Genomic DNA, 27928 nt, shown 5'->3' with positions numbered 1-27928 from the left:
AGGTGGTGAGTTAAAAATAACTGGAAAACAGCGTTTTAGAAGAGGTTGTTATACATTTATTATTGAACCAGCTTTTGAAATCCAAAAGACGGGGTAAGGGATTAAAAAAATCATTGCACTACTTAATAAAGTATTACTAGTAATAACTCTCATACAAAATGTACAAATGCTTGTTAAAAATTTCATCATCATCATTATCATCATCATAACAGGCCTTCAAATGATTTTGGTTACAGATATAATACATAATGAAGCTACTATGACACCGTTTTTAATTATAGAGTTTCATAGTTTAAAAAGGAAAAAAATATTCAACAACCGGGACAACTTGCACGGAAACGATAAGCAAAAATGAATTGATAAGCACTAATCATACTGTGTGCGCCATTTTTCTGAAAAGACATAAATAGTGGGACTGAGGTAATTGCCAGTGTACCAAGCAACGGAAAAAAAGAAACCGTCCAACATAAAACAATCCTAAGACACAAAATGGATGCATACAGTCACAAAAAAAAAAAACTTTTGACCCCAAAGAAAACAATAATGACAAAATACATTTTCCCTCCAATCCCATGGAAAATACATGACTTTATACACTGACAACACTGAAGAAGAGTTTCAGAAACCTTAGCAGATACTGTTGGTTTGAACTTGTGTTGACACTGTGTGGTGACACTGGTTAGATACAAGTTGTACCTGGGGAAATTTAAGCTTTATAGAAAAAAAGAAAAAGGCATCTCAGATGCAAGATACTGCAGGTGCCTGGCTCAACTTTTCTCCATCTCTGTAAAGGCCTACATTAGGTTGTCATCCTGACACAAAACACCAATTGTGAGAAATAGTGATACATTATATTAGAAAGCCTGCTCTGTGCATGAGGTGAACATATTTTGGGTTACATCATCACATGCTGACATAGGCCTTACAGAGATGGGAGTTTTATGATGTAATATGGGGGGGGGGGCAGATGTGCAGTGAAAACATAATAGAGGGATTGATACTGTGGGGAATGGAACTTGAACTGGAGAACAGATATGTTTTTAATGCATTCAAATGTTTGTTCTCAAACACACACACACGTGACTGTGAAACATTATCAGTGGTTTGTTCTGAATGACACAAACAAAAGCTTGTAGGTCTTAAATCTACATATTAAAGTGCTGAAGTGTCAAATCCACCATCTGGTGAAACAGTAGATTTCGCTGTGACCGTGGAAGTCCCTTCAAACTTCTAACTTGTCCATGACGGAGAAAGAAAAAGAAGAGGATGCATCTTATATCTACCAACACTCCGTTACCACCAAGAGCGATATACAGATCCGTTTTCAAAGGCCTCATCCCCTTAAGAAAGCCAGTAGACTGAGCATGTGTGAACGTTTTGGTGACATTACTTGTTTGTTTTCTGTCAGAATCAACTGTTTTCACATATGCATTTGCCTTGTGGGGAGAGGTTAGTGGATAATATGTTGAGAAAGAGATGAATACACCTGGTATGTTTCCTCAAGGTTAGGACACGGTGTGCCTTTTAGCCTTTGCTCATTTCAGATGAGAACAATAAATATGGGCCGACATGGAGTGATGGAGTCAGAGTTGTACAGCAAGTTAATGACATGACACAAACAAAAGAGTAAAAAAAAAAGCATCATTAACTTCCCTGGAGGTGTTCCTCATCCTACATTGATTTTATGAACACATTTTGGTCAGTTAATATCTGAACATAACCTTGACCTTTAGTAAGTTTAAGTCTATCTGAAGTAGAGTGGGAATTTAAAAAAAAAACAGGAAGAGGAAGTCAATGCACTGTACCACATGAACTGTATAAATACCACAGGAGCAGAAACACACACACACACACACACAAGCACACGTATAGAGAAAATAAAGTCTATTTTTCACTGTTTCAAAGTAGCTCACTCTTTGACACACAGTATCTTTGTTTCACCCCATACAGACTGCTCTCATGCCGAGGAATGCAATGCACACACTGACAAATTTAAATGGACCGACACTGTTCAAAAGATGTGAATGCTTAATTATAACCAGAATAATAACAATGAAATGACCAGTCTTTGGACTGCCAATTCTCCCGTTTGTTAGTACAACGATACAGAAGATTTTCAAAGAAGTCCTTTTCTCTGTCAATCGCTTTGAAGACTGAACAGGTCATATCCTTTTGGAAGGGCTCAGTGAGTGAGAAAAAAAAACAATAATACAAGTGTCCACCTGCACATACGTGCACGTGTTTCAAAGGCCATTCATAGTAAGGGTCAACCATGAGCTGAAGGCAAGAGTAGTAGGGGCATTATAGTCTAAAAAACACAAGGCCCACCAAGTCCAGTGAGAAAGTGAGCATGAGTCAGTAGAAGGTTGCTGAATTTCTGTTCAGTGTCCTGGGTGTACAAAGAGTGAGGGAAGCTAGAGTGAGCACTGGTCCCAGTTATGTGGCAGACTGCGTGAGAAGCGTGGCGTATGATAGAAGGAGAGGAGTTCACTGATTGGTTGGTTGGTGCGCTCAAGAAGGAGTCACTATTGTGGGTGTTGTTTGTAGAGGTCACGCAAAGGTCACTCAGAATCCCGCTGGACTTCAGAGGCATCGGCTCGGCAGATAGGACATGTTCGGTTAGCCTGAAAGGAATACAAAATAAAAAGGTACGGAATATGTTAGTAAAAATTATACCAAAGATAGATTATAAAAACACCACAGCATAAAAGGGTTGCTGCACGAAATAAGAATGGTTTGCCAATGATGCAAGAATATTATTTTTACGGTAAAGGCTATTGTCAGTTAGCAAGGACATTAGCTTAGAGGGCCTTATTCGTCCCTTCAATTATTGATCTAAAGTCCTGAAAAAACAAAATGCCAGGGAAATAGTCCAGTACTGAGAAAAATAACAAGTTCAGAGAGGTATAATGACAAACTAGCACTAGCATGCTTCTGGCTGGCTAAAGTGTTATCCGTTTGCTCAACATCTAAAGTTTGCCAGGTAGTCCTGTGAGTAGACACTATGCAACTAAGCTTCCAGAGCAAATTATTTTACAAAGACGCATGGATTGTATTTGTCACAGTGGAAACACCTGATACATTAGCAGTTATTTGAACGGCTGAATGTCTTGACTCACCTTAAGCCACTTGTCCACACACTTGGCGTGGAACTCGTGATTACAAGGCAGGACCCTTAGGAGCTGGCGAGACTCAAAGTCACACATGCAGACCACACACCTGAAAGACAAGAGCAAAGGGTGGTACCGGTTAAAACAGCATCTTGTACAAACTCATAACAGCCACATACACACCAGACAAATTCCTCACGACACTTGTGAGCGGTACTCACATCGTTTGCTCAGACTGATGGTTGTTGGGGTTGAACCTGTAGGATGGAAGCTGTTCTATATCTGCCTTGGTTAGACCGCGGGGCTTGGCCTCTCCTAGACGCTCTGCCAGGTTCAACAGGGCCTGAAGGTTTCACAGAGGGAGGGCAACGTTTAATGGACAAAGTTCACCGTGGAATATGCAGACAAAGGAATATATATTTGTTCATTTTACAGGCGTTTCTATTTCAAAAACCATTTCTTGTGGCACAGTTGACCCTACCTCGTAGTTCTCCACCTCTCCGTCGTCCACATCCAGCTCTAGACTGATAGTGGGGGCCACATTTGGGGGGACAGGAAGCATGGACCTGCGGGTGGTTGAAAACAACGGGGCAAAAAGGTAAATGGTCGGTACTCTAATCAAATCTCTTTCTGTATCACCTGTATAGTTCCAACATAAACTTGAGCATTGGATCACACTTACAGGAAGTAAGGCAGGAAGCTGGGGTGGTAGGGCGATGGGGGCACGGCCTGCGGAGAGCGGTAACGTCGGCTTGTGAATCGGCGAGGCATAAAGTGGGGATAGGGCTGTTGGGACAAAAAAATAAACATTTTGTTATCCAAAGAAAGCTAAAAGCGGCAGTTTCACATAATCTTACATTAAAACTAGGTGTGTTGAAAAAAATTGATTCATGTAAAAATTGCGATACCCATCGCCTGCCATTAAAGGATTCTATTAAAATAGATTAAAAAAATTATAATTCAATATGTATTTTGCTGTCACCGGTAATGTTGACTTGCCTTAAAAGCACATGCATTACAAGCTTCACATTACAATAACACTTAAATGAAGATAAATAAGACATGGACTTTAAATTTGATTTCATGCCAAATGCTACTGATGTGAAATGAGACTCACCACTGTAAAGAGCTCCTGCGACAGGGGGTCATGGTGTGAGAGGAACTGGAGCGGTGTGGAGGGCTGCAGGCCGGAGGGAGGCTGGTGCGGGTGGTGGTGGTGGTGATGGTGGGCGTAGCCGAAGCCCCCACCTACCGACAGCTGCTCTCCAAGAAGCTCAACCTCGTTCTCTATCCTCTGCAAGGGCTAAAGGGGAAACGCACTGGGTTATCCATCATGAAACAATGCACAACAGGTGTTTATAGTGGGACTATAACTGGGCCAAAGAAGTGTACTGTACATGCAGCTTTGTAGGACCCCTTATGCAAAACCATGATAGCAATGTTTGACATTGAGATCTACTGTTTGTTGGGTTACATTTTATGATTGGTTTTTATTATTGGTTTAACGGTGCAATTAATGTTGTACATTGCAGTTATTACGGGATGAAATATATTGCAAATACTAAAAAAAAAATAACAAATTTAGAATTAGTATCGTCATAGGATCTTGAAATACAGAAACCTTGATCGAGGAAAAAAATATAGATATATCATGTAGATATGCCAATTTAGCAGGACGAGGCAGGTCAGTTTTTTTTTTGGGGAACAGAAATCTGCAGGTTCTTACCAGGGTAACCTATAGAAACATAGATAATTGTACGTACCGATCGTGGCTGTTGCGTCTGGAAAGGCAGAAACTGTGCGGGTGTGGGCAGGTGGGCCGGGTGGTGAGACAGGTGGGATGGATGGGGCAGCAGGAACTGAGGGTCACTGGACAGCAGCGAGGGGAAGGCATACGGCATCGGCAAATGCTGCATGGAACACGCCTGGAGCATCTGGGAGAGGGCCAGAGTGAAGAAAGAGAAAAGGAAAAGGACAGAAGTTTAATTGAAATGCATTCAATGTTTTTCTGACTGTGGTGTGGTTGTAATGTGGCCAATCTTGCCACAAGGGGGCAGCCAAGACCTAGGGAAATAAACAAAGCGCCTTCAAATAGTGACATGTTCTGCAGGTTTTTACTTCTTTTTACCCACTTTTCTTCAGAGCACTTTGCTTATTCTTTGGTTGACCCATAGGAGAGGCCAGGAGCGCAGTGTGTACTTTTTATTTATTTATGTATGAACAAACAGACATACACACTCCTAACAAACAGCACAGTGGTGGGTTGTACTCACTGGGTGGTAGTGTTGTCCAGTGCTGAAGACCACGCTGCAGGCAGGAACTTGTTGTTGTGAGGAGCAGGTAGGGGGAAGATGCTGGCCACTACATAGAGGCGCTGCCAGGCCGTGTGGAGGGACTGGGGTCACTGTGTAGGAGACAGGTACACTCGCCTGCTGCAGCTGGGGAGGAACCACACACACCATACTTTAATATGCAGCCTCACTCACCATGCTTTGTCTCCTTGTGATCTTATGGCACTTTTTTATTATTATTGCATGATACCAGCTCTATTGCATTTTCTTTCCCCAAAATGATAAGTCTTAAGAGATTGTGGTGCACGAATGCATTTTGGTTGAAGCTACAAGTTGAAAAAAAAACAACATTTTAAACAATGACAGCCTGCTATGACACGGCACAGTGAGTGCAAATAATCGCCCTGATCAAGACTGAGTAGAAACACATAGGCAGTACTATCAAGGGGCACTATCTTGTAATGAAAAACGTCTTCCAGAAAAGTGAGTAGAGTAGAGCCGGTACCGTGTAATGGAAAAAGCTTCTTTATGTGAATCAATATCAGCAGACTAACCTGTTCATGCAGGTCCATGACCATGGCTCCTTGCTGCTGCTGGGTTGCGTGATGCTGTTGCTGATGATGTTGATGATGATGATGGTGGTGGTGGGGGTGGTGGTGGTGAGCAGCCGGGTGCAGTAGTCGTGGCGACAGGGTTGGGGGGTGGAAGGCTCGGGGTTCCTCCATCATTGCCCCCCCGCCTCCAGCAGTGAGCGGCTGAGCGTAGGCACTGGGCGTGTGGGCTGGGTATGTCTGGTGTGTGGAGAGGTGGTGGGGGGTGCGCTGGTAGTTTTCATCCTGGTGCTCTGAAGGAGACAGGCGGGGTGGGGGGCCTGGAGGAGGAGGAGGAGGGGGCTGGTGGTGAGGAGGTAAGTGACGGACCGGTCTGGAGAGACGGCCGCGCTGACGCCTGGCTGGCGGGCTGGGACAGAGAGAGAAAGGTTTAAATATGGGATCCTTGATAACCTTAGTGCAGTAGAACTAAGGCCTCGTATCGGCACAGCAAGGTTATCATAGATCTGATTAACTCAATGAAGGGGAAAAACGCAACACACTAAAAAAGCTGCACTCTGCAGAATCTTGCGTTTAGAGAAATGACACTCTAACCGAGCTGACTTTACACGGCGGTTTATCTCTCACACGGAAATGATTCTGTTGACCAATCAACTGACTGCAGTGTGTAGCTCCACCCTTTATGGCCCCTTTGGGACGGCTCGGTACCCCACGGAAAGCGCAACAAAAACAAGTCAGCTACGACTTGCTTATTTTGGTACCTTTACCAACTTTTGACAGTGGAAACGCAAATAAATGTGTGCCGAAGCGCACCGAGCCGAGTGGAAACAATGCTTAAGTTGCCTGGAATGGACTTGGCGCCTCACCTGCGTCTGTGGCGAGCAGGAGTGAGGCATCTCTCCTGGTGGTAGTGGATCTGGGGGTGAGGCTGTCTCCGGCTCGATGGTCCTGACTCCCAGGGCCGGATGGGGGGAGAAGGGGTGGACGGTGGGGGGACGGATGAGGTTAGCTGTTCCAACACAGACTGACTGGACAGCCGCTGGCGCTTTGGACTGGGGCTTTCCTCACTCTGCACAGGGAGGGGGTCGGAAAATGGAGGAAAGAGAAGGAGAGTGGGAGAGAGAGGTTGGTTACTGTGTGGTTAGTGACCTACAGCACTCGTATCAAATCAATTTCATCATGCATTAGAGTCCCTCTGGCCCAGGCTGCAATCCATACTGCCGCATAGACACTAGGTTCCTTTGTGAGTCAAGGCATTTCCTGTATGATCCAGAGTGTGTTGTTCTGTGTGTGTGTGTGTCTGCGTCTGTGTGTGTGTGTGTGCGTGTGTTCTTCTATGTGTGTGTGAAAGAGAGCATATTACAACACCATGCTCTGAGGCCCACAGGGTTCAGTCACTTCCTCTTGGAGCGAGTAAATGCAAGACAAGCACTCACAGGCCCATGTGTGATGAAAGAACACACACCTTCAACTGGATAGCTTGACGAATAGTTTCTGAGTCAGAAAAAAAAGGGGGTGGCACACAAAAAACAGTGACATAGCTGAACATGTAGTGGACCGGGTTTACACTGACTACCGAGTGTTATAATGTTGTCCACTCATCTGTGAGTCACTTCACTTACAGTCAAGCAAATGACTCTCACACTTGGCACTTGGTGAGGCAAGAACACACACGTTTATGCGTCAGTTCTTCTTAGTCATTCTCCCTTATGCAGGCCGTAGCTGTGCTCTGAAAACACACACACACACACACACACACACATTTCCTCATAGTTAACATCTGAACGCCTTTTTACCCCTCTCTACTACTTTCCTTGATCCCTGCCTACACCTCCCCTCTTCGTGGGAGAGACGCGTTGTTAAAATGTGATAAAAATGACTCAGCGGCTGTGACTTTTTACACACACACACACACCCACACACACACACAGGGCTCAGCAACCTTGAGAGCAGTGTGATAGCTAACAGGAAACAGCTGGAGAGCGGGCTGGCAGAAACACACACACACACAGTTATGGAAACGCCTGCAGACATGCGCAAATTCACATTCACACATGGGCAGCTGCCACTGTTTGAGCTCCACAGCCTAGAAAGAACAATACCCTTTGAAGCGCTTCTCTTTTAGGAGGCAGGGCTCTTGTGTTAACCTGAACAAAACGTATTGGGGACTGTCTGTCTGTCTGTCGGGCCAAACACACTGTACAGTGTGTACACTCTCATAACTGTATTACTCATTAGCACTGGATATGACCTGAGCCTGACCAGCCGTAGCTCATGTGAAAGACAAACAATAACAATGACTTCATTTAGTCTGATAGGAGCGCGCTGTAAAAGAAGGAAGGGGCTATGGTGTGAGTGTATGAGACAAGCACAGAGGAAAGAGAGAGGTAAAGCTTAGTGGAGAGCCTAAGGGCGCACCAGACCCTAAATGACACAACAAATTTAGGTTGTAGCGATGGGTTCTTACACCACGGTTTTGAGGGCGTCTTGTCTCTGTCTGCCTGTATTTTTTATAAGCCGCGTAGATCACCGTGCATGAACATGGTGCTTCTGAGCCGACTGGTGCATGAGCGAGCCTGCCCCAGTCCCCTTTGAAGCGTTATTATAGCTACACTCATCCTGTACCAGTTCTTTCTATAATTCAATACAGTTATTTTGGATTATGCATTGGCAAAGTGGGCTGAATGATCCAACACATTTTCAAATAACAGGAAAAATGCTATTCGGTTTTGTGTTCATTCCTTATTTCATAGCACTATATGTGCTAAAACACACACAGTTGCAATTTAATTCCTACACGTTGCAGTCTCCACTCACTGAGATTAAGGTTAATCAATTTTGGACTCACTTTTCAATAAAAATATATCTCTGTCTAACAAAAAAAAGGGTACTTCAAACATGTCTTTGGGGATAGGAAAGACAGACACAAAAATGTTGGCTCTTTCACAGTGAAAAAGAAATAACTTGAAATTAAGATTTGAAGTGTTGCATGAGGCTTAACAATTTTAATTAAAAATGTAATTAAAAAAAATATAATGGTAAAAGAAGGATCAAGTATTGTTATATGATAAACAGAATTTGGAGTGTGCATAGATGTCACTTTGTTCAAATTGAAGTAAACTATACCAATTGCTATGGGTTATTTCATCAAAAAGTGATATGGGCAGATTAGGCACATTCTATATATGCCCCATTCTACACAGGATGGAGGGCACCAGGGAGTGATCCACCCCATCCCCCCCCAAAAAAAGCTCTCATTAACCCCCCCCCCCCACCCCTCTTTCTACCAGACACCCCAAAACCCTCTCTACCAGCCCTAGCATCCACACAAACACCCTCGGGACATCTACTGTGCCCATTTTCATATCTAAGCCAGCCGCCTCCATCCAGAGCCTGACATTTTCTCCCCCCCTCCCCTTTCCTTCCATCAGATAAGAAGAACCCCTCCACAGTCCCCTCTTCTTCTTACTCCCTCCCCCTCTTTCCTCTGTCTGTCCCTGTCTGAGAACTGGGCCTAAAATCTAAGGGGACAAGACAAGAAGTTCTTAGACAGGACACACACACACACACACACACACACTGTGTCTTAACACATGCAGCCTATTGCCCATTAGTATGAAAGTTTGATGGGCTTGTCTACCCGCGTTACTGGGAGGGGGAGCAGTATCAGACAAAGGGGTGTGTGTGTGTGTGTGTGTGTGTGTGTGTGTGTGTGTGTGTGTGTGTGTGTGTGTGTGTGTGTTATGCCTTATAACGGCCTTATGTTCTTAAAGTGTGCTTGTTTTGAGCATACCGACTCACACACACACTTCTGGCCCAGACAAGTTTCCACTAAAGGAGAGAAAACATGCTGTCTTTCATATGTTTAGAACACTCACATAGACAAACGCATACACAGTGACTCCCAGCAAAGGCCCAGAAACCCAGCGAACTGCTCCTGATATTACAGTATATTCTGCAGTGCACACACACACACACACACACACACACACACACTCCTTTCACAGTGTCCAGATTCAGCGTGTGCACACACCAGGCTGGGGCAGATATCCTGAAGCACGAGTACAGACACACCCTACAGCGTGCTAGATCGCTATGTCCACATTTGGGATATGCATGCATCCACTCGCCAAACACGCGCACACCCACACACATATAGTAACTGTGGCCGGCAGCTGTTGTGACTTCGCTGTCATTGCTGAGAACCAAAATAAAGGGGAGAGGCCCACAGAGAGCAGGCAAACACCTAAGACGCACAACTACGACGCAGGGTTCTCTTTTTCCCCCGGCCTCTCATGGCCCAGAATGGCCACACTGACTGAGCAAACATGGTCATTTTTGCAGTTTACAGATTCATTAATATTTGCAGACATGCTTCTACCGACACCCCGAACACGTCTCCCTCCCTCCCCCCACCCATTTTCTTTCCATCAACAAGATTTCAAAGCTCATTTTGTTTCCTCTGCCACTGTTCCTCCCTCCCTGCTCTCCCTGCCTCCCAGTCCCACAGCTGGAGGTGAAATCATTAGTAATACCCCCCTCCTTGTTTTGGGCCTCCCCTCCCTTTCGTCGTCTCTCCCTCCCTGCTTTCTACAACACCTTCCTCAGCATCCTGCCTTCACTCTTCTTCTCCTTCTTCTTCGTCATCTGCTTGCCTCTCTTACACAGGCCTTTGTTTGTGACGATGATGACTATCATTTACCGAAGTGCACTTACACTTACTTATTATACTATGGCTGAAATTATTCAGTAATGCTACGTTGAAAACATACAATTTTATTTTCTTCCTCTTGTGAATTTAAAGTTTGCCCGTTTCTTATAATGAATAAGCACCCGGAATGGTAATGGAAAATATATATGTTTAGATGCTTGACATAGATTTGTTTCATCCAGTCATTTGAAGAAAAAAAAAGGTCTCCCAAAATGGCCATCAGCTGATTACCTCAAAGCACGGTTTGCTCATACATATGCCACTCTGATTAAGTGAGAAAAAACTAAAAAGTGAGGAGCAATGTGAGCACATTTGTCGACAAGGAATGTGCATGAACAACAAGCACACTTCACAATTCTCCATACTTGTGAGGCATACTGTAGCAGGCTCTCTAAACTTGTCTGATGTGTATATAAGGTATAGTGAAGCGTAGAGCAGAGGTGTGCTTTATGTTTGACAAGGCGGTAACACTGTAAACGCATGGACACAACAAACCTGATTAACAGCCTGAGAACACAGGAACAACATCAAGCGTTTTAACTAAAAAGCTCCAGCTTAAAGAAAGTGAGAGAAAAAAAATTTGCCTCCCTTATGCATTTTCATGTGTTGTGTTGATTTTAAAATAGATCAATGTGAATACATTCGATTTGTAATAATTAAAGTCTCACTTTTACTCCATTACTTTAAAAGTTCTATTTTAAAATAGTAGAGACAATTTGAGGATCAGATCATATCTTCACATCCTTAAGAGCAGTATCGACCTGCAGTGAATAATTAAATAGTAATCTGTAATATCATCAAATATCGACACAATATAGCATGCAACTTAAAACATCCATACAGTTCTTATGTTGGTATATCCATTAAAAAAGGTGCATATTATCACCTTATCACTCTCCTCTCCATATGCATGATCTGGGTGGCAGTGGTAGGGCCCGCCAGAGGCTCCTGCACAGAGAAGGAAAGGTCACACAGTTAGAAATACATTCTCCTAAATACTGGTGACTCTTACAAACACTTTATATTGGCTAAAAGTGTTATACTCAAACAGGTATCCCCTAACAAGTTTATTCGTTTTTCTCTAAACCTTCCCACATTTACACACAGGCACTTGCACAGATCCTCAGACTAAAGCAAGTATCTCTCTGTGAGTGCTACAGTATTAGTTAACACAGCATTGTGTATTGCTCACAATGCAATGTAGAAAACATGTTGGTAATACCTTTTGTTGAAATTGATAGCACAATTGTGCCTGGGCATTGTGGGAAGACCCCTGCTGCTTATCTACAGTACAGTACATTTAATCCGGTTTTGTTTTTGTTATTGTTCTTGTGCAACTTGGATTTAATACACAACCGCAAAACTCAATGACAACATGTTTGTGAGTAGGAATGCTGACCGCGTGTGTACAGCAGCACAGAAGTGACCGAAACACATATGGTATGCTCAGATCAGATCACAGACAGTACGTACACACACAAAATAAACACAGTAATCCTGGATTAGAGAAGCTTTCTGATGATACCCCCAGCTTGCATCACCGGCTAAGACTTTTACTCTTTTGTTTTTCCACAACAATCCTTTCATCGTTCTATTGTCTTTTCTATTTATTCTGGCTTTTGTTTTACCCCCCCCCCCCCTTTCTTCACGCGGCATGTCTTCAGCCGGGGGACGTCCTCACCACAGATGGTGGCAGTGGTGCACACACCAAGGGTAAGTGCTCCCAAGGGCACTCCAGACAAGGCTACCTTTATGATAGAGATGAAGAACGCTAAAGTAGAAGGGACTCGGTGCAGAGAAAGCCCTTTAGAAGATCATTCTTCACCTCTGGGGCTGTTTGTTTGCTTGTGGGGATTGTTCCTGTTCACAACCTCCATCTTTGAAAAAAAGGCTGTGATTGACAACAAAGAATCCTTAAAAAAAATGTATTCCTCTCTCATACTCAAATCCCTAGAGCAGGCGAAACAAATGGATTGAAAAGGTTGGGTTAGGTAAAGCTTACTTCAGTGTAGTGAAAAGCAGCTAAAAAAGGGTATTTTGCCCGAGATGATTTGGGACAGACTACTGGTGAAGCATTCATGGCACTACTGCATATAGCGCTCTTCTGTACCACACTCATTCACCGAGCACAATAGGCAAAAATCCAGCTCCCCTCCCAGAGCATTGGCTCACTCGCACATTGTCCGGTAAATTGAGTCAGAGACGAGTCATTCAGTGGCAGTCACTCTACAGAGGCGCACAATGCAGAAGCTACCCAACAGGTTTAAAATGCCTTGATGACATCATGCCCACTAGTGGACTAACAGACTGCACACAGCACCACACACACACATTTTATACAAGTGGGGCCTCCGAGAAAGTTGAAAAGTAGGATTGCAGAATGAATTTCAAATTGGAATATTTAGGGAATTTCGGGAAAATGCTATAATGAGCGATTTAATGAATAATATACTTGATGAAAAATGTCCTAATGTAGGACTTCCTTTGTGCATACAGCGATTTTGCAGACAAAGAGCACAAGGTCTTCCTGTTCAATATACACGAGTCAGCACTCCACTGCTAAGACAGGGTCAATGCTATGATTTATTTATTGTTGGTGTGTTGTCTTTGTTTTGTAAGAGTAGGAATGTGTTCGAAAAAGCCCTACTAACGTCCTACTCATACTAATTTTGACGTCAATTTGAATATGTTGTGGTTGTGTGTATGCGAGTTTGTGTAGGCGAGAAATGCCCGGATGAGTACTTACTTCCGGGAAGATTTTGTGTATGGCTCGATAGGTTACTTTTCCTACTCAACCGCCCTGACTTCTATCAGGATGATGGAGATAAATATTACATGATTTACCATCTTACTTCTGCTGTCTATATGGAATATTTTGAATTAAAAGTACACAATCAACTATCTCAACTTTTAATTTCTTTAATCCTGTCAAAGTCCTGACGGCTACAGAGAATTCCCATTGACTTAATAATAAGAAATCATTTTATTTATGGCCTCCTTTCATGACACCTTAGAGTTAAAACAAGCAAGCATACAGTCACAACAAAATACGTCACATGTTTGTTTTGTAAAGTTAAATCTAAATCATCAACCAGAACTACATGATCCCTGTTGTTCCATCTTTATTAGGTGCAAAATGAGACAGTTTCAGAAATATTTAAAAGTTCCTCGTAGCACCTTTAAGCATGCAGAAAGCTGCAGAAAAAGAAAAGAAGGATAGCGTGGAAAGAGACAAGGCCAGCAATACAGTGATGGGAGGTGAGGTTGAGGGGAGGCAGTACTGAAGGAGAGAAAACAACAGGGGTAGGGGACCAGAAGCAGAAGGCAAAGTGTTGCTATATAGGAAGAGGTTGGAAATGCGCATGAAAGGGTGAGGGCACTGAGGAGGAAATGGAGATGGGAGAAGATAAGGAGTGGAGGGGGAAAAAAACATGAGAAGTCTGGTGGAGAGGGAGAGGGGGAGAGAGAGAGAGAGAGAGAGAGGAGGAGGATCAGGGTGGGGGTTGTGGCTTCCCCTCTTGACTGCTATTGATTTTCTGTAAGCCTCAGAGTGCATCGGCTATTTCTATCCATTTCCTCCACCTCCACCTCTCTCTCTCTCTCTCCCCCTCTCTCTCTCTCTCCACACCCTCTTCTCCTCCTCACACTATCCATCACTTCATCACCCTCCCTCCCTCCCTGCCAGCGATCTATTCCCCCTATCTCCTGGGCCTGTCTCTCTCCTGTATAAGTCCTGCAGCCTTATCTCACAGAATCCACATTTCCTTCCTTTTCTCTATCAAACCATCTCTGTCCATGATGTCCATCACCCTCTCTCTCTCTCTCTCTCTCTCTCTTTCTTAAACTATACCTCTTCCTGGAGAAAGTGGGTGAGTAGTAGAAAATGGTGCTTGGAAAGATAAGATGATGGATAAGTGACAGGCTTACTTAACAAATCACCCGATCGACAAAATGGAAAATGGTACGGAAACCTTGTCGACTGCCAAAGAACGTTGTGTAGCAATTTATAGAACATATTCGGAAAGTAAAGAGGATGTCAGCCTGAGCATATGTCTAACACCAACACACACACACGCGCTTACACACACACCTCTCCCTATCATCACCCCGCCTCCTCAACACATGTCACAGCACACTTCACACCTTTGCGCAAAGCACAGTCAAGTAACAAGCTAAGCTAGCTGGCATACAGGCTTAAAAATAGGCGGGCATGCAACGCCTGCTGCCCAGCCATTACCTGCCTACCACGGCTTCACACAGGCCTGATGGCAAGTGGGTGTGCGTCTGTATGTGTGTGTGTGTGTGTGTAGAAATGGGTCTACCTCTTTCCTACTCCATTGTCCTCCTCCATCTATTTATTGGTATTTCCTCCCTCATTATCTTTCTGTCTTTTGCAGTCCTTGAGGATGCCCGTCCATCTTGCACATTTTCTCGAGTGTGGTCAGGTGTTTGCACTCAACACACTGTAAAATATAGTTATTGTGTATGCATATGGCAGCTGTACTGCTTTGGCCTAAGAAAGAATGCACCGGGAAGTTAAAGAAAAACACACAATTCCCACCCTAAAAAAAAAAGAGTCAAATCTAATTAAATCATTCCAAAAATAAATGTTTCTATATTTTGTCCTATCTTGACCAACCCATCACAGCTGGTGTGATACACACAGCAGGGCAAATACACACAAAGTGCAGACAATTTTGAAGGCGAGCGTGGTATTTAATTTACAAGGCTGCGTGAGCTACAGCTAGCCAGAAACCCTTTCTGTGCAGCACTTCCCTTGGGGGTTGCTGCAGCGTTTTGGTAGTATGCGGTTCATAACACAGACATTTATTTAGGGCTAAGCTAGTCATCAATATCATTAGGCTGAGCAAATGTATTACGAGTGGCTTGTTTTTCTTAGACTCTTCTAAGAAAGTTCCCACCCTAGAAAAACCAGTGTCACAACTCCACAATATTAAAGTCACCCTACACTCAAAAATGCATTATGTCGGCGCTGTTATTTCACTTAGGTGTTGGACCTTCACTGTGCAGAACGACACACGTGCAGAGTTTGACACTAGGAGTCTGTTTTCACATTCATCTGCTCAAGGAAAAGTTGCTCTACCGCCTCAGATCAGAGTTGAACACGTGTATTTACAAGGACGGTTTTTGGGGGATTTCACAGCTGGTCTGGAGGCCAACAGTAATCCACTTTGCAGCTAACGCAAGTGTGATGTGGAAAACTGTAAGCCAGTGCACATGCCAGACACTGAATGGACTAAATAAGTGTCCCTAGTCCCTAGTAAACACGCTTACGTGCCATGGTTTACATGCCATCTACCTTTACTTTCTTGCTTTTACTTCTGTCAACTTTCACTGAGTGTAGCCAAAGTTTCTCCATTGATTTCATTCTGTATGTATGCATATGTTTCTGACAGTCCTGTTCCTGCTCCCAGCCCACCCAGGCAGCAGCTAAACAAGGCGTGCGTACACGTGTGTGTGTACACACACACACACACACACACACACACACACAGCTAACACCACTCCTTCACACTCCTTACTGTTTCTCACTCCTCCTCCTGTCCTCTCCCTCTCCTCCAATGAAAGACAGAATCCAGCTGACGCGAGGTGTTGGGAGAGAAAGCAATGGTGAGAAAGTCGGAGAAAGATGACAGTTTTAATTGTCTTCTGTCATCATAGCTCCAGACACTATCGACACAAACTAAGCGCTATCAACTGCTTGAAACTACATTCTGAAAAAGCCAAATGGAAAAGGCTTGTATTAATGTAACTCTTGTATGTCTCGGCATCAGACCAATACAAAGGTTTTATTTTATAAATCGACATCATGACTACTTCTTCTCGTGCACGTACATGAGCAACCGTGCCGTGCCGAAGCAAACCTTCCAACTGCGCCAGAGCCCACTGGGTCAGCAGAACAGTCAACAAAACAGACCCATAACACAAACAAAGGACGTTTTTTTTTCAAAACTATAGGTCTACACACAACACCTTGATCAAACATATGTACAGCCTGTATCTACAGTTTCAACTCACTTTGCATAACAGTTTCAACAGAGGCAGAAATAGGAAAAAACTGAAGGCAATAAAACATTTCCAGTCCAGTCAGTGAGAAAGACAACAAAGAGACCTAAACACAAATCCAGCTGCATGGACACATCAAGACATCCAGTGGACTTTGGAACCACAGATTTGCACCCACGACACAAGCAGGCCAGGCCAGGCCACATCCGCTGGACATTCCCAGTTGTATCAACAGGGATGGGAGGCTGACAGAAGCAAATACATCCCACTCTCTGTCCTTAACTAGCTCAACATTAAAATCATGCCTTCACTCACTTTACCTATATTTGTGGATGGGGCAATCCGATACAATATCGGTACGGGGTGCGATATGGCTGCACTAAACGTATCGGATATCGGAAAGACAAGTCTGATATTAAAAAAAATGTTAAGTAATAATTTAACTATGAAAGAAATTGACATTTTAAGACTATAGCTATGTGATATAGCACACAATCGTATTATAATTAGCCATTCAAAAGTTGAGTTCTGATGTTCTGCATGCAAACAGCTCATAGCTATTAAGATTAACCTATTTGCATTTGTGTATATTTGTTGCTCTTTTTAATTAGAATCAATGACTGTGTTGCTTAAGCCTCCCTTACCTTACACATACAGTAACATCACCACCAACAAAGACATGTATAATAATGAATGATATGGGACAGCATCAGTATCGGCCGATATCCAAAACCCAGATATCGGATTGGAAGGTAAAGATAGTGGATCGGTGCATCCCTGCCTATGCTCACAGACTTCCTGCCTCAACCCTTAGTCTCTCCCACTCTGTGCCGTGCCTCAATCCGCCCCTCCAGACAATTATTTCCATCTTTATCTCTCCAGTCACAGTGTCCATGCCTCACACTCCACTGCCGTCTGTGAAGCATGCTTCCTGCTCCCTGTGCTTTGCTCACAACAACACTCATGATGTCCTGCGTCTCCTCCACAGCTTAGCTTAGTGCATGAATCTTGTCCACACCCCCTTTTTTGCTATTCTCCCCTTTATTCCAGTCCAATCATTTCTACCCAGTCTTCCTCATCCTCTCTCTGCACCTAAACACCCACTATCAACTCCCATAAATGCCATATCCAACCTAATACTTCTTTCAAAAAAGGTGACTTTCCTATTCCTCCCATGTTTCAAGCTCAAGTTTGCACTCTCCTCTCTCCTCCTTACATTGACCTTACTTAAGGCTATTTACTAGTGACCTTTGGCATTCTCTCTTCTAATAACATCTTTTTTTGTTTTCTTCCCAAACCATATCAGAGCCCATCCCTTGGTTTTAAAGCTAATTTAGGGGCACTTTACACGGCCACGCAAAACGGTGCATACGCAGAAAAATTTCTGCGGTTGCACTATATCATTTACAGGAAAACAGCAAACGCAAACGCAAACGCAGGCATGAACCGCAGATTTTTGAGATCACCTCCGAGGGAGGATTTTTTGGAAAACTTAACGGTTTTGGTTTCCTGTGAACAACGAAACCATTTCCACTGATAACGCTGACGTCACGGCTCCGCCCTCACACATGCGCATTGCGTTTGGATATAAATAGGCATGCGCCGTCTTTGTAGGTCCATGTGCGCCAGTTGGAAAACAACAACAACAATGGCGGATCACCGAGCTGTATTCATTGTGCTCATGGACGTTGTGCTGTTGCTGATGAATTTGTTATCGTGCCACCAATCGCTCCTACAAGCAAATAGGGAAAGAGTTGTGCTCTGCCTGTTTTTCTAGCTAAATAAACGTGTGTCACTTCTATATGCCAGGGACACGGCTCTCTCTACATTAAAAAAACACTATCAGCGTGCAGCGGTTAAGTTAGGCTACTGTTCAACAAAAGGAGCAGGCTACGGCTTCACAGTAAAAGCATTTCACTGGCTAAACATTCATAGCATTTCGCTGGACACACGTGAGTTGACTTTTATTCTGAAGTACGCCTAACAGGAAGGTATACTGCTCACGAAGCCCCTTCACTATCAGCAAGTCTGCTGTTTTTCCGAGTTCAATGCGGTGAAATAAGCTTGTCTTTTACAATATTTGTAACCCCAAGCTTACACCAACCGCTTTATGAACGTTAGTGGCATTAATTTTCGGTTACAGTAAAGTTGTATGCATCAAATTGTACCGGAAGAGCTATCTACTAGGCTGTGTCACCGCTGACTATTGGCTTGGCATGGCTGCTACTTCAGCGATTTCGGCCCGTTTCCTCTGAAAACTTTGTGTACGGGTGAAGATGTCAGATAAATTGTGTCTGAACGGGGTTTTTTTTTTTAAACCAAAAACGGGAAAACTCACGTTTTCACCGTGTAAAGTGCCCCTTAAAGTCACTGTCCTGTCCTGTCCTGTCCTGTCCTGTCCTGTCCTCTACTCTACCCCCCAGGATCCAGGATCGTCTCTTGCTGTCCAGAGTGACTGCTTTTGTTGTTTATATGGAGTGACGGAGTAGAAGAGAGCCCCTGCTACTACTTGGTCAATCCAAGTGAAAGAGTTTCCCTTCAAACCAGAGGGGGGGTGGGGGGGGGGGGTTGCCTGGGCGACAAGACAAAGGAAAGTAAGAAAAAATAAATAAAAAAAAACAAGTGCATGATTCCACTTCTGCTCCAGATAGAAGGATGGAGAGGATAGGAGTGGAGTGGAGGGGTCTAAAGGTAGAGTGGAAGGAGTGTCTGCCCCTCTTGCTGCTTTGGGCAGTCCATTAAAACGATCCCTCCATTAGACAAATGGGTGTGTGTGTATGTGGAGGGGAGTGGGGGGGCAGAGAAAGTGGACCGCAGGGGTACAGAAAGGGTTGACTGAGCGAGAGATAAAAGTGGCTAAGAGAGGACAGGCTGTGACAGAGGCGGGTCAGAAACAGGATAGGATATCAATCTGCTACAGAGGATGTTTTCATCCACTTGGACCAATTTGGCAGCAGTTTTAAGCATTTGGTAGGCCCCGTTGCTTAAGTACTTCTACATTTACTGTGCCTCTCTTCTTTTGCACTTCAAAAAACACATATTTATTTCCTTACAAGTCATGGGAACAGTTCAAAAGATGGTAGTTAAAAAGAGAAGAAAAACAAAAAAGGTGAGCACTACAAATTGTTTCAAACAATAATGAAAGAACAAGGCACAAAGGGGGAAAGGAGGCCAAAAGATTTGGAATAGAGAAGAGAAGAGAGAAGAGCGAGGGATTGAAGAGCACAGGATATCATTAGCTTTCATGCCCAACGCAGGTGACTAGCAAGGGAAGAATGGAGTGAGTATCCCTCCTTCTCTCTCAACAAGCAGGAGCCATTCTGGGAATGGAAAGAGGCTCTAATAAAAAGGTGTGTAGCATTGGGAAAGGTCCAGCTAGCCAGCTGCTTTGCTTGTGTAAGAGAATATTCAAGAATAAATTGGCACCAAGGCTTTGTCTGTCTCATTTAACAATGTGAATGGCACTCAAAAAACAAAAGAAATGGTTGTTTTGTATTTCAAAGTTAGACAAATGCTTCTGTTTGTTTGTTAGTTATTGAAATAAGGCAACTGATTTAGTTGACATATTTCACAGCTATAAAGGACAACCTTGGGCTGTTTTTGCACATTTGCTTCAGTCAGACTATATTATATTTCTGCTACTTACAAATACAAATGTATACACACGTCACATACACCTGTTCATTTTCCAAATAACTCTTCTTTTGTGTGCTGTATCTTTCAGGTCTAATTGAAATTAATCCAGAGAATGAGTGAGTGTCCATAGAATTTCTAGCCTGTGCCTCCCTGGCTAGATCGAAATCCATTTGGAGGGAAATACAATACAGCCATTCTATCCATTGATTGGTGCTATCCTGCATGTCATAGCTAGGCAGCAGGGTCAGAGCTCACAGTGGACCAATAAACTTCTGTGGTGATGTGTTGCGAGTTGGAACACCAATCTGTATTTGTACTCATGGTATCCATTCCTTTGTAACAGTTCTGCCTGTGTTCCAACACATACATACGCACACTGAGCTCATTTGACCAAGCCAGCCTGTACAAGGCTAAACAACGTACTGTTTCATAACACACACTTTGCAAGGCGACATATAGGAAGGAAGGATGCTTAGGATGGGCCTTTGTTTGTGTATGTGTATTCAGCTGTTATTTTCTTACTCTCACTCTCCCAGACAGGTAATTCCAGTCTCCATACACAGTTGCTCAGCCTCTCGGGTGCACACAAATGCAGATTCAAAAAATGTAATGCTGTCTGTTAAGACACAGACCTATGGTACAGTACAGGAATGTGGACTGGTAGAATAAAGTTTTGAGCTTGTATATTCAAATGAGTTGTATTTTGCTGTGTAGTTGAGTTAGGAACCCAAAAAAAAAAAACACAGATTTACCAAAAAAAAAATGATTCTGTCTTTCCTAGGATACATTGCACTGTTGAGTTGCTCAAAGACAGAAATGACTAAACAGTTAGTCATATGAGGGCATGTTATGTAATTCCATATTGAATACCTTACAGCAAATGATATGCTGTAAGGTTTTGGATAAGAAACTATAAGAAATGCATCGGAAGCTTGTCCTTTCATTTTAGCTTGTTCATTTGATTGACCATTAATGCTAAGTTATACAAAATAAATAAATCTCGTGATTGCACATAATTGTTAACTTTCCAATTGGTTTCATTAAGATATTGCCGCGTAGAAATGATCCCCAAAAAGCTCCCTAGGAGAAAACTAGCGACCAAGCATTTTCCTAACCCGAGAAGCCTGTTAGGTTCGCTGAAAGAAAAGCTTTCCCATGGCCTCGCTGAATGTGAAACTCTAGCTGTGCTGTTTCTATGTTGTGTGCTTCACTGCACTCACTGTGTTAGAGTGCCTTCGCATGTATTTTACGCCCAGCACCAGTCCACAAACTGGCTCAGTTTGGCTTTGCAGTGAAGAAGAACAAATATCAAAGCATTGCTTATCCAGAGAGTAACTTCTAGAGATCCTCAACCACACTCGCTCTCTCCTCCTGAAACAGAATATAGGTGAGTCAATCTAGGGAAAAAAAGGACTTAACCCCAAAAAAATTGATACAAAAGGTTTTTCAATGGATTCCAGTAGTATTTGGTGTGCTGAATAACATACTAAAAGTCTACCAAAATCTACCCCCCAGAAAGCCCTCATTTCCAAGATGGCGGCCAAAATGGCGGCGGGGAGCTTGAAATGGCTATATCTCAAATTGAAAAAATGTTGCAAAGGAATTTTCAACTGATTTTGGTACCTCTGGACATGCTTACAAACATACTAAAAATCTAGGAAAATACACCTTCCGGAAAGGCTTCATTTTCAAGATGGCGTCCAAAATGGCGGCCGGGAGCATAGAATGACTATATCTCAAATGGAAAATGTTACAAAAGAATGTTTCAACTGATTCTGGTACCTCTATACATTAAGAAAGTGCGACAAATCTAGGTAAATATAACTGCTAGAAAGGCGTCATTTTCAAAATGACTGCCTGATGGAATAGGGGAGGGCTGGGCGATTAATTGAAATTCAATTTCGATTACGATTTTGGCGTCCCTCGATCATGAAAACAAGATGATCGTAATAAATTGATTATTGTGTCGCACGCCGTGTCTTGTGTGGTAAATGCAGCGCACCCTTCTGTGCCCCCGCCCAAACACTTTCGCTTTCAGCGATTGCAATGCAATGGTTTATTCAGCATAAAGTTAAAGTACTCGCCCAAGACTGATGTTAAATCGAAACACAAAAGCCTTGCGTGAGCGAAATAGCGAGTTGCCAGTTGAAACTCCATGACGGTGGGTAACGGTGTCATTCACAGTGACACCTCGCCAGTGTGAGCCGCCGCACAGAAAAGCCCTGTGGCTTTACGGCTAAAATGAACCGGGGATATCCTGCCCGTTAACGTTGTTGATGTGGAAGGCTTCAGCTCAGATCTTGTCATCGAGACGACATTGGTGAGGTCATTGAAGACTACCGGTGGTATGACGCATGAAAGTGGAATGACTGACAATCAGAGAGCCCTTTGGACCATGTCAAAGTGCATAACATCAGAGTACAACACCGCAATGCAGGCAGGAGTTCACAAACCAGACATACACAACATCAGAACAGCACAAGGACTCAACAGAGGCAAGGATGAAAAGGGATGCTGCTGACCTGGAGAAGATCACTTCAAAACTTGCTATATGGTCACCTTTCTCTCCAGACTCTTCTTTAAGGAATGTTGTTACAGGTGTTGTTGCTGAGGACGGAGTGAACGTGCATGATTATGACTCTGTTGGACGCAATATCATGCACAAAATGATTGGACAGCCTGCATTCACATTCTCATTTAGTAGAAAGGATGAAGCCATAACCCTTGGACAAAAATCGTCTATCAAGGTTGCTCCTGATCGAACAATTGATTCTGCACTTCTTTTTCAACGTTTCCTGATTGTCTCCCAAACTGGAGAGCTATCATTGGAGGAGGTTATGCGTTACGAACTCAGTCCTTTCCCTCCTGCCCTCTTTGAAGCTGGACACATCTTCCGCAAGGCTGATAAACCACAACTTGCGCACGCAATATGTGATCATGCAAGTGATGCAATCCTAGATTCTGTACCAGAAAAAGATCATTATGTTCTTGATGGAGGTTCACTCCTTCACCAAATACCATGGAAGCACGGACAAAGCTATAGTAAAATTGCGCAGTCATATGCAGACTTCACCATCCAACATTATGGCTCAGTTACAACCATTGTGTTTGATGGCTATGGGGATGGGCCATCCATTAAAGACAACACACATCAAAGAAGAGGAAACAATATTCATCCCATTGTCAACTTCACTGCTGAGACAGAGTTCTCAGGTAAAGGAGTTCCTATCAAGAGATCTGAATAAACAGAGGCTGATTCAAATGATAAGCGATGAACTGAAAGAAAGGGGTTGCACTGTGGTCAATTCAATCGGAGATGCTGATGTAGACATCGTAAGGGCCGCAGTGGAATCATCTCTTCTTCACACCACTACGCTGATTGGAGAAGATACAGATCTCCTTGTCTTACTACTTCACTATGCAGAGAGAGATAGTAAGGGCGTATATTTCAGATCAGACAAGTCAAAAGCTGATGGCAGTTTTAAAGTGTATGCCGTAAACCATTTAAAAGAAGTACTTGGACATGATGTGTGTTCTCAGTTGATGTTCATCCATGCTCTCACTGGCTGTGACAACTTCTCGGATCTTCGGGGTTGGCAAAAAGACTGCTTTCCAGAAGCTTGTAAAAGGGGATCCTGTCCTTCAATCTTGTGCCAATGCATTCATTGTCCCAGACCAGACCACAGAGGTGATTGATGACCTTGGGTGCCAAGTAATGCCTGTCCTCTTTGGTGGAAAGTCACAGATTCCCTTGCAGCAGTGCAATATAACATTTTCAGCAAGAAGGTTGTCTCAGCTTCATCAACTGTAACGCCTGAACGTCTGCCACCAACTGAATCTGCGACCAAATTTCACTGTCGTAGAGCGTACTACCAGGTCATGGTCTGGATGGGAACAGAAGATGGTATGGATGCCCTGAACTGGGGGTGGAGCCTGCAGGACAATAGATTTGTCCCACTCATGTCAACAACGAATGTTGCTCCAGACAGTCTCTTGAAGGTCATTCATTGTAACTGTACCACTGCCTGCAAGACACTCCGCTGCTCTTGCAGAAAATATGGACTACCTTGTACTACTGTCTGTGGACCATGTCAACTTAAGGAATGTGAAAATCCACATAACCAGTTTCTTCCAGAGGAGCCCGAAGATGATGATGAATAAAGACCACAATAAGTGTGGCATTTATGTTATTCAACAACAACACCACCTTTCTAGTTTGAATAGTAACCAATTTGAACCATTTAACCAATGTAAGCTTACAGGCAGTCATTTTGAAAATGACGCCTTTCTAGCAGTTATATTTACCTAGATTTGTCGCACTTTCTTAATGTATAGAGGTACCAGAATCAGTTGAAACATTCTTTTGTAACATTTTCCATTTGAGATATAGTCATTCTACGCTCCCGGCCGCCATTTTGGACGCCATTATGAAAATGAAGCCTTTCTGGGAGGTATATTTTCCTAGATTGTAAGTATGTTCATAAGCATATTTGCAGGTACCAGAATCAAGTGAAAAATCATTTGAATAATATTTTTCTATTGAGATATATAGCCATTTTAAGCTTGGCCGGCCACCATTTTGGACGCCATCTTGAAAATGAAGCCTTTCCGGAAGGTGTATTTTCCTAGATTTTTAGTATGTTTGTAAGCATGTCCAGAGGTACCAAAATCAGTTGAAAATTCCTTTGCAACATTTTTTCAATTTGAGATATAGCCATTTCAAGCTCCCTGCCGCCTTTTCGGCCGCCATCTTGAAAATGAGGGCTTTCTGGGGGGTAGATTTTGGTAGACTTTTAGTATGTTATTCAGCACACCAAATACTACTGGAATCCATTGAAAAACCTTTTGTATCAATTTTTTTGGGGTTAAGCCCTTTTTTTTCCTAGATTGACTCACCTAATATGCCCAACCAGCTCTTAGGAGACTGTCTGACTGTTAAACAGGCTATGTCTCTCTTTAATATAACATTGCACGTACTACTATGTCATTTAGTTGACTGTCTTGTCCAACGTACTACAGAAGATGTACAGTACTATGATTTAAGTATGTGAATGCATCGTTAGTGCCATACTGAGCTATGCAAGACCCTGCCTCAAATGAACATAAGAAATACATGTCAGAATGTTCTCTTTTTTCTTCTTCACATTAGCAGCCCACCAAGTCAAACCCCTGGGTTATCTAGCCATTAGTTACTCCCTTGGTTTTACATTTGGGAGTCAAAGCAAAGAATAAAGCATGCCTAGTTTAGACCAAGATTAGCTTGCATGGCTTGTTACCTAGCTACGTCAATATTTGTGTTGTTGACTAGGAGTAGACATGCCACAGTGCCTTAAGAAACACAGTCTGGGTAACTACCTACGCACAGCGGTTCAATAAACCTTGGGGATGCCAGGGTCCGCACCACAGGCTGCTGCTGTTCATACCTACTACTGTATGCACCACATCCACACTGCAGCTCTGTGGCAGGCACATAAAACACCCCGTCTTATTAGAAAAAATACAACAAATGTGTTCACACATGCACAGACACTTCTGTCATGCCAACACCAGGACACCCCCCCCCCCTCCTGCCCCACACCCCCAGGCCATTCTCTCAATTTGGTTCCCCATGGTACACCTCAACTTCAATCACTTCAACTTGGTGCTTATGTAAAGTCGTATAAAAAGCTGGAATTCCTTTGCCTATCTTGGTCTAGGCTAGGGTACAGTAAACACTACTATCACATGCAGTCAGTGGCAATGATAAGTGAGGACAATTCATTTACCTGCTGCCTGGATGTGGTGCGCTCCGGGAACCGAAGAAAGCCTCTGAATGCCGGGAGAGGCGTTACTTCCTGGGGGGGCTCGCAGCTGGCTCTCGGAGCCTTGAGCTCCATGTGGTGCGCAAGCGGCACCGTGTTGTTGCTGCTGTGGATGGAGTTGTTGCTGCTGGTGGTGGTGATGCGGATGGTGAGATCCCATGACTCCACTGCCGGTTATTCCGATCCCATTCCCCCCACCACCGTACTGGTAATATCCAGAGCGAGAGCGCGATCGAGTCCTTGGGGGCTCCATGGCTATTTGGTGGTGCGGATGATGAAGCGGGTGGAAGAGAAACGAGGACGACGCGGCTCCCGGGGACTGCGGCGGTGATCCGGGCTGTACTAGAAACCCCCTAGCACCGCCGCCCTGGCTGTAACTATAGCCCCCGAGCCCTACTAGTCTGCCCCCCTCCGCGCCCCCTCCGTACTCTGTCCGCTCCGCCGACTCCGCAGCGGCCCCCGCCTCTTCGAATAAATCAGCCCCTTTGGGGACAGGCTCCGGGGTGGAGGGCAGCCGCCGAGGGCAAACTCTGGGCTCCTGAGTCGTTGGCTGTCCAGTGGCTGCGATTGGCATTTCCTTTCGGGGGATTTCCTCTGTTTCTTTCTCTTTTTTTTCTGCGTTTTTTTCCTTCTCGTTTCCTCTCACAGAAGCAGCTGCGTATAGTCACTGTTTAAAAATACAAAGTTGGAGAGTGGTTAACAGTTAAACTGAGCGGTGGGGTGCTCTCCGTTAAGGATGTACACAAACACGTCATGTGAATCAACTGCCACTGTTTATTATGACAGGCGTGTGTTTTGAAACTCTGATGCGACTTTACTTTCCCCGAAGTTTGTCCAAGTAACGTTGCTCAACACAGCGTGATTCCCCCAAACTGGTCCAACGACTCAACAACGCCGTCTATTCGAGATAGCATCGGTGCCTGTTTTCTTAAGTACACTAAACTGTGGCCACTGGTCGAGTGCGTATGTTTCAGATGATAAAACTGCTTTCAATGGATCGTATCTTTAACCAGCGATGTTTAGTTCTTTACAGCAGGAGCTGTGAACACGGCCATGGTTTGCTAGCTCAAAGGAGGCTAAAGCTGAGGGGGGGTGCTAACATTCGTACGGGTAACATACTGTGGTGATAGCGAAATTATGCTTCTTCTATTCCTACAACAGCTTAGATAACAATTATGACTGCCGTATTATACACGTACCTTTCCCTGAACTGAGTTTGAGGCGACTTTGTCCACTTTAAGAACCATTTAAACTTGTTTAGCCAGTCTGCGTGATGTCGTTCGCTAGCTTGCCGAGCCGTACCAACCCCTCCTCCACCACCGACCAACACAGAGAAAAATCCCGCAGCTAGCCACCCACGCCTCGAATCCCTTTAAACTCCTTGGTTAATGGTAACAAAACAAAACTGCTTTCTAAAAAGAACTTATTCCAGGTAATTTCGTTGAGCACGAGTGAGCCAGTAATGTTTTCACACCATGGAAAGGGGCAAACAGCAGAGCGCACAGAGAAAGGTTGAAAAAAAGTAGTCAACCTACAATTACAAAGAAAGAACCACGGCTGAAATTAACACGAGCTTAAAGAATGACCCCGCCTCTGTAACCCGGTCTAATTTCCCTTCTCTGAGTAGTTTTTAACAACAATTTACCTTCAATCTGCTGTCCTCGACTGTACTCCTGACTCGGATCTGTCGATAATATGGTGAGCCCTGCGTTTGAGTGTGTGTGAATATGTGTATGTGTGTGCGCCCAGTGTTCGCTTGGTGTCAGCGTGAAATGTGACAGACCGTCAACGCTCAAGTCGG

The 27928-nt window shown here is 43.9% G+C and overlaps 1 protein-coding gene across 1 annotated transcript; it reads right to left on the bottom strand.

Annotated features, from left to right (window-relative positions):
- Positions 1-49: 49 nt before the first annotated feature.
- Positions 50-27876, bottom strand: rnf38 (ring finger protein 38). Its single transcript, XM_080028982.1, has 13 exons — positions 27773-27876; positions 26092-26794; positions 11550-11611; positions 6819-7021; positions 5956-6361; positions 5384-5548; positions 4874-5044; positions 4228-4413; positions 3793-3896; positions 3592-3676; positions 3332-3453; positions 3120-3219; positions 50-2624 (listed from the first exon to the last, which is right to left on the bottom strand). Exons 2-13 carry the CDS (start codon positions 26699-26701, stop codon positions 2562-2564), a joined length of 2277 nt encoding a protein of 758 aa, XP_079885108.1. The 5' UTR covers positions 26702-26794; positions 27773-27876; the 3' UTR covers positions 50-2561.
- Positions 27877-27928: the final 52 nt, after the last annotated feature.

This window comes from Ammodytes marinus (genome assembly GCF_949987685.1).
Source record: "Ammodytes marinus genome assembly, chromosome: 6".
Lineage (NCBI taxonomy): Eukaryota > Metazoa > Chordata > Actinopteri > Uranoscopiformes > Ammodytidae > Ammodytes > Ammodytes marinus.
This window is presented reverse-complemented; position numbering and strand designations above follow the sequence as displayed.

Excerpts from the sequence above, each read along its gene's own strand:
- rnf38 (XM_080028982.1), bottom strand. The coding sequence starts at position 26,701 with ATGCCAATCGCAGCCACTGGACAGCCAACGACTCAGGAGCCCAGAGTT. Across the intron at positions 5,045-5,383 it reads CTGGACAACACTACCACCCA|ATGCTCCAGGCGTGTTCCAT; the intron begins GTGAGTACAACC and ends GCCCTCTCCCAG. Across the intron at positions 3,220-3,331 it reads CATCAGTCTGAGCAAACGAT|GTGTGTGGTCTGCATGTGTG; the intron begins GTGAGTACCGCT and ends CTTGTCTTTCAG.